The 7,564-nt window shown below is 33.1% G+C and overlaps 1 protein-coding gene and 1 long non-coding RNA gene across 2 annotated transcripts; one reads left to right on the plus strand and one right to left on the minus strand.

The window, feature by feature from the left end:
* The first annotated feature begins 276 nt into the window (after positions 1–276).
* Positions 277–3,016, plus strand: LOC114393151. The gene is made up of 2 exons (XR_003662475.1): positions 277–732; positions 2,639–3,016. It is a non-coding gene; the product is annotated as an uncharacterized LOC114393151 (long non-coding RNA).
* Positions 3,017–5,848: 2,832 nt separating this feature from the next.
* On the minus strand, positions 5,849–6,403 carry LOC114375647. Its single transcript, XM_028333484.1, has one exon. It carries the CDS (start codon positions 6,401–6,403, stop codon positions 5,849–5,851), a length of 555 nt encoding a protein of 184 aa, XP_028189285.1.
* Positions 6,404–7,564: the final 1,161 nt, after the last annotated feature.

The following is a 7,564-nucleotide window of genomic DNA, read 5'->3' on the forward strand; positions in this document are numbered from 1 at the left end:
CCTTAAGCCATTTTGTTTTCATCTTTTAGTAGTGGATGCTCGATCAACTTAGTGTCAACTAGCACTTCTGATACCAACTAAACTCCAACAATATTTAAACTTTACCGATGGAAGAGCCTTTGTCATTACCTCTGATGGATTATTAGAAGTAGCAATATTCTCTACCAACGTATCACCTCATGTTATGACATCACAAATGAAATGCATCCTTACATTAATATGCTTTGTCCTCTCATGATACATCTGGTTCTTGGTTAAGTGGATTGCACTTTCACTATTGCAAAACACCATAATGTCTTTTTGACTTACTTCAAGATCACCAATAAGACCTTTAAGCCATAAAGCTTCTTTCACAGCTTCTATAGCTGCCATATACGCTGCTTTTGGAGTTGATAAGGCAATGGTAGATTGTAAAGTTTTGCACACAAGCTTATAACACTACCTCCAAGTGTGAAAACATAATCAATTAATGATCTCCTACGATCAAGATCAACTACATAGTCTGAGTCACAGAATCTAGTAACATGATTATGAACTTCATTTATTCCTCTGCCAAATACCAATCCCATATCAGTTGAACCCTTCAAGTATATGAGAATCCATTTCACAACTTGCCAATAAGCCTTCCTTGGATTATCCATATAATGACTAACAACACTCACTGCATGTGCAATATCTGGGGTCTCATACAAATCATGGCATACATCAGGCTTCCAATTGCATTAAAGTAAGGTACTCGAGACATAAACTCTTCCTCTTCTTTTGTTTGTGGTGACATTTTTCCAGATAATTTAAAATGAGCCATAAAAAGGAGTACTAGCTGCCTTTGCATTGTGCATTCCAAATCTCTATAGAACTTTCTCAATATAGCTTTTTTGAGATAAGCACAATCTTCCAACTTTTAGATCTCATATGATCTCCATACCTAGGATTCTTTTTGCTAGGCCTAAATCTTTCATCTCAAACTCACCACTTAATTGTGCCATCACCTTATTGATCTCAGCTGGGAACTTACATGCGATTAGCATGTCATTAACATAAATAAACAATTAAATAGAAGAGTTGTCTAACAATTTCTATGATAAACACAACTATCTTACTCACTTCTTGTATACCCAATATCAATCATAAACAAGTCAAATCGCTTACACCATTGCCTGGGTGACTTCTTCAACCCTTAGAAAGACTTTTTCAACAAACACACATGGTCTTGTTTTCCTAGCACAATGAACCCCCTTTGGTTGTTGCATGTAAATCCTTTCCTCCAAATCACAATGGAGAAAGGTAGTCTTCATAGCTAGTTGTTCTAACTCCAAGTCATGTAGACACACCATAGCAAGAAGCACACAAATGGAACTATGCTTCACAACAGGGGAAAAAACTTCATTAAAGTCAAATCCTTGTCTTTGTGTGAAGCCTTTTGCTACAAGCCTTGCTTTGAACCTTATTTCGTCCTCCTTCTTGAATATCCATCTACAACCCACAATTTTCTAAGCATTTGGTTTCTCAACAAGCTCCCAAGTTTAATTCTCATGGAGAGATTCGAGCTCTTCTTTCATGGCAGCAATCCACTGTGATGCGTCATCATAATTAACTGCCTTATGGAATGAACTGGGTTCCTCTTCATCAATGATTTCTACCATATTGAGTGCAAAAGCAACAAAGTCACCATACCTTTTTGGTGCTTTGGTTTGTCTTCTTGGCCTATCTTTAGCCAATACATATTCAAGCTTTGTTATTATGACTTCATTATGTGCCTCCTTTGGGTTCTGTTTATGAGCTCCAGTTTATCCAAGTCAAATTAATATACATATATATATATATATATATATATATATATATATATATATATGTATGTATATGTATATATGTACATATATATATATATATACACATACATACTGGAATAACATTATAGAGTGAATGAATAGAAAATAACCTTCAAATTTCAAGCCTTACAAGTTCAATAATCCACTCAGTAATCTATAATCGTCACGCGTGACACCGACAACAACGTAATTCTCGACCCTTTATGTGATTTGTTCCTTCCCTCCTTGACTTGATGGCTTAAGTTCAAAAAGGAATTCACAATCCAGAGCACAATTCAAATGTCGTTGACAATGATAATCACTACTCATACTCAATATGATATTAATAATCAGTGTATTCTTTTCCATTTTTTTTTGGGTTCTCCCTTTTATAGTTCCTTGCTTTCCATACCTTTTATTAGAAAAGGAAAATATTACCATTTCCACAAAAATAGAAATCGGTGCAGGCTATTGAATAATTTGATGGAAATTCAATGTTCAATTGCTTGTAACCTTTAAATTTGAGGTTGGAATTTGGGAACAGCCATTGGGTGCGCTATATCAAGAAGAGGAGAAGAAGCTGAAACGGTGAGTGATGCATGAACTATTTTTTTAATTTTTTTTAAATTGTTTCTTAAAATAAGTTTGTATATCTAACAGATTAGTTTATAAGCTAACCAAAGTAACTTATATGGTACTAAAGTATCTTACCAAACACACTTGATATCAATTCCTTTTTCTATTTTCTATTTCATATAGTATAATTTTGTAAAGGTTTTTAAAATAGATAAGGTGAGAAAAGATGAACTCTTAGTACATGAATGGTACAGATTGCAGGGTGTGGGAGATCACAGAGGGGACAAGGAGGAAGAGAAACTTAAGTAATTTGGCCTATAGTCTGAGATAGGAATCCCTCACTGGCGTGACCATCACCATCATGCCAAATGTCTGATAGCTTAGAGTATGAAATAATTTCTGAGAACTGCCAAAGAAACAAATGGATCAAGTGGCATTGGCAGACATACCCTACTTCTGCTCTTCCCTTATCATCCCTTGTGTTGAATTCTGTGCTTAATTAGAAACTCACTGAAACAATGATAGTGGTCACTAGTAATGTTCTGCATGGACCACTGTACTGCTATGTCTTATGCCATTTTGATGCTCGATGCTTCAATTAATTAAATACGTGCTTCCTCTTGAAGTGATCATAACAATCATTTATGTGATTTCAAATTGTGATTAAATTGCGATTATAACTATAAAACAAACACAAATAGTTGTTAGAAAATGTAGCTATTGTAATTGGTGCACGATCTAAGTGCTCTTTGAACCTTAATGAGACATATCCTGACTTGGTGAATTCTCGAAATACAACTCGATCACTTAATCTTTTCATGTACCTGGAAAAAATATGCAACTATTGCAATGATAATTTCACATGTTGATCATTGAAACTGTCAAACCATATAATATACCAAAATGATCATTATATACTCGTTATGTGTATACAGATAGTCATAAGTGAAATGCAATAAGTCTTTTTCTCAAAAAAAAAAAAAAAGTGTATACAGCTAGTGAGAGATAGTGTGAAGGTGAAAAGTATAGGATACACGATAATGTAATGTTACAGGAAAGGAAATCTAGTTATATTCTTGTATAGGCACACACCTACTCAAGAATATCTCTTAGGGTACATAATAATGTAATGTTACGGGAAAGGAGATTTAGAAATGAGGTGAAAGAGAGGTGAATATATTGCATATATGAATATTATTGCTGTATAATTTATGGACCACACAATTACCATTGATGACTGCAATTTTAAACCAACTTTCATACGTTGTTCTGCAATTTACATATTCTGCCTTTATTCTTTGCGTTATTTTCAGTCTTATTCTATTGTTCCAAATGTGGTTCTGCAGGTTTCAAATAGGCTGTTTACACATGTAAATAGAAAGGGAACTTATACGCAGAGCAACCACAGTTATATTAGAGTTTAATATTTCCTCGCGTGTGTATTTAAAACTTGTTTATATTAATACTAAATCAAAATTGTGTTTCAAGTAGTATGTATACTAACAATTCGTTTATTAGTTTCACTTGATATCTTTTATTTTGTTTTAAATTAACTGTAAATTACTTCAAGTATATATGAGAACGACCCTGACTTTTGTAGCCTTGTGCATGCATTGAAATTTTGTGGATGAAAATATTTGGCAAAAATAATTTGGAGGAGACAAAGAATAAAAATAGGACCACCAGATGGAGACAAGAGAATATTCTTATTTCATACAGTAACTTTTTTCAACATATTTTACAACTCTTTTTTTTCCCCTTCTTTCTATCACATTAGAAGGAGATATTATTAGGTGTAAGATTTGATGTACAAAGTTTTATGCAAGAGCATCATTATCAAAGACAAAAATCATTAATGGTACAAGGGCAAACATGTTATATATGAGAGGCATTCATACATGTCTTGAGGAGTTGAAATGTCGTATTCTAATTACATGGGCATACTTCACCCCATTAACTTATATGATCTGTCTCATGTGAAGCACCTGAACTCTTAATTTTCTACAATTAGCTAAAGGGTGTAGCTTGGATTAGCAAGCTACCCACTACACTATCTAATGTCTCATCAGACTCTTAGTTCCAACCATAAAGGTGACATTCGAATTATGTGAAAAGAATCAAAATTAAAGCAATTAGGCCACTGTTTAAAAATAGAAATTGAACCTAAAGTGCTTGTGATCTCCTACCAAAATTATTAGTGTCCATAATAACAATAACAATATGCGAAGCGACACCTTGTTCACAACTTTAGAACGTCTCTTTCAATATCTTTGATGAATCGTGTGCTATGTAGTGCTCCTAATAAACACGGCATGCTAATTTTAACTCATTTGTGAAATGAGGAATGACGTAAATTAAAACGCTAAATTATTCTTCGTCACATTACATGAATTTCTTATAAATATTTATCGGAGAATAAAATAAAAAATTAAAATAAAGTTTGACTAGTGTGAATGAATAACACTTGTCATTTGATTACATATTATGTAAAGATTAAAGTTAGATCATATAATTCAAAATCATCAAATAATTTCTCTTGTTGAAATTTAGTGCATGTTATAATACACTTCAACACATAATAAAGATTATTCTTTTTGCAAGAGTACATTGGAGATAACAACTTATGAATTCCAAATTTGAATTTCTCTTGTAAGGGAGAGTTTCAATATAAGCACCATTAGGAGAAAAAAAATTAAGAAGAAAAAAATAAAATAATTTTTTTTATAAGTTAAAATGAGTTATTCATTAGTTAATTAACAGATATTCTCTTATTTTTTTAAAAATTATGAGAATTTTTATAAATTAACTTATAAAAAGTTTATTTTAACTTAAGAAGAAACTCATCTCATAATTTTTTTTAAAGTGTTTTTAAAGAAACTTATCCAAACAAATTTTAAATACGGTCATAATCAACTTATGAATTTTTACTTCTAAAAACAATAGATGAAAAACTTTTATAAAAGTTAAATACACAAGTTAATCTTAATTTATGAGAGAAATTTTATTCATTTAGTTTTTTAGTTAACTATTTATGGAGAAGATTAATTATCTCTATAAGTACATATTATCTCCTTTCTTTAGACTCATGTATAAATAAAAATAACATTTTATATTAATTTTAGTTGCATATCATTTAATTTTCTTAATCTCAAGTTAAAAGAAAAGGTTATTTATAAAATGTCTTTCATTAAAATTAAATAAAAGATGTTTTAAGAATGATATATTGAGAAAATAGTTAAATTTAATACTTATATCTAACATATAAAATCAGATCACTTCTTTACTTATATACGAGTATGTACCTTTCATATGAGGTTAGAATTAAGATACATGATGATGATAATTTCATTCAAATGATGCAACCTTGTTGTCATGTAATTAAAAAACTTGACATGATGATGGGATTCCCAAAAACTCATAACATCCCACTTGTGTTTTCCATTTACAAGGCTGAACCAAATCAATTAATTAACATCAACAACCTGAAGATTATGAGCAGAAACAGTGGTAGCGATCCTTTGTTGCGAAGAAGAGTTTTCTCTCTGAGAGGGGCTTCTCCAAAATCCACTGCCATAAAACCTCTCCCACATCTCCTCCTCCAACTCCACCACCTCCTTGTCCTTCTCCACCGAGCTCCGGCTCCGCAGCACCGCCACGTCACTGCCGTCGTCGCTGCACAGCGGGTAAACCCGCCCGGCGCCGACGATGTCATCACAGCAGCCGCACGTGCACCGCGGCCGTGACGGGATCGCCGCCCCTTCCTCCATGCTGATCTGCAGGCGGCGGCGGCGGCGCTTCCTTCGCAGCGCCTCCTGGCACAGCTTCGCCGGAACCTTGTAAATCGCCAGGTATATAATGTTGGCCAGGCCGAACGAGAAGCAGCAGCACACGGCGGCGGTGCCGCCCACCGCCTCCCCCATGAGCCGCGTCCCCGCCTTCCGGTAGCTCTCGCTCTGCTGCAGCAGCAGTGGCTGTCGCCGGTGAGACGCCACCGTCGGAAGAATTACCTTTTTCGACATAACTGATTAACTGTTAACGGAATAATAACTTTTTGTAACCGTCTAACAGAACCTGTTATGAATAACTAATTATTTATTCCTCAAAAAAGAATGGACTCTAGTGTTCTTCTGCTATATATCCCTTCTTTCTCAGCACCAAATGATCATCCACACATTGTTCACGTGTGGATTCCTTAATATTATGAAGAAAGAAGGGAGAAAAAAGGTTGGATCAGAGTACGGTTTTATTTTCTTCTTCCATGTCCGTAGCCATGGCGCAAGGGGGCATAGGGTCAAGAAAGTTATATAGGAAAAGACCCAATTTGATTTTTTGATGCCAAATTCCACTTTGGTAGATAAATAACCTAATATTAGGAGAAGGGATAGAGGTGTTAATTATGGGTGATTTTTTTTTAAAAAGTTATTTTGAGTTTGGAGTGAGTGGAATTTGATGGAAATAGCTCTTAATCTAGAAATAGATGACGCAAGGCAGCTCAAAACTTTTCTGTTAAGAAACTAAGGCAGACCATACGGATATAGAATATAATATATTGGAGAGGTGGCAGAGGCTTCGTAATTGGGCTGCATTGTTGCATTTATTTTTGGCATTAGGTTCATCCTAATGAAGATCATATATCAAAATGTAGTTGCAATTTTTTATTTTTGTTGAGAAACATAGTTGTAATTTTTAAGTAGGTTTGAATGAATCGAAATAACTTAAATATAATTTTAGAATCATTCCATAATTAACTCTTGAACTTGAACTTGATTCATAAATTAAAATGAATTAAATTTAAGCTATATATCAATCAACCCTATTCATTCATGAACTACTTCAATATAAAATTAATATGTATATATAATGAATATTTTATATCATTTTTATTTTTATATAAATAAATAAATATAAAATAATTTTAATTAATTTAAATTTAGTTGAGTTAATGAGTTAGGTTTAGTTGTTTACGAACTTGACTCAAGTCGAGTATGAAATGAAAAAAATTCATATCAAACTTAGTCAAGCTTTAAGTTGAACCAATTATTATCGAATCGAATTGAGCTGAGTTGAGTTAAATTTGATCCAACTCAACTTATTTTTAATCTTATTTTTAAGTATGTTATGAATTGGTAACTTTGTCAAAATAACTGATTTTATTTAATGTTTTTAGTGAAAACCAAGGC

This window comes from Glycine soja, chromosome 2 (genome assembly GCF_004193775.1).
Source record: "Glycine soja cultivar W05 chromosome 2, ASM419377v2, whole genome shotgun sequence".
Lineage (NCBI taxonomy): Eukaryota > Viridiplantae > Streptophyta > Magnoliopsida > Fabales > Fabaceae > Glycine > Glycine soja.

Bases quoted from the DNA above. Each gene is read 5' to 3' on its own strand.
- LOC114375647 (XM_028333484.1), bottom strand. From the start codon at position 6,403: ATGTCGAAAAAGGTAATTCTTCCGACGGTGGCGTCTCACCGGCGACAG.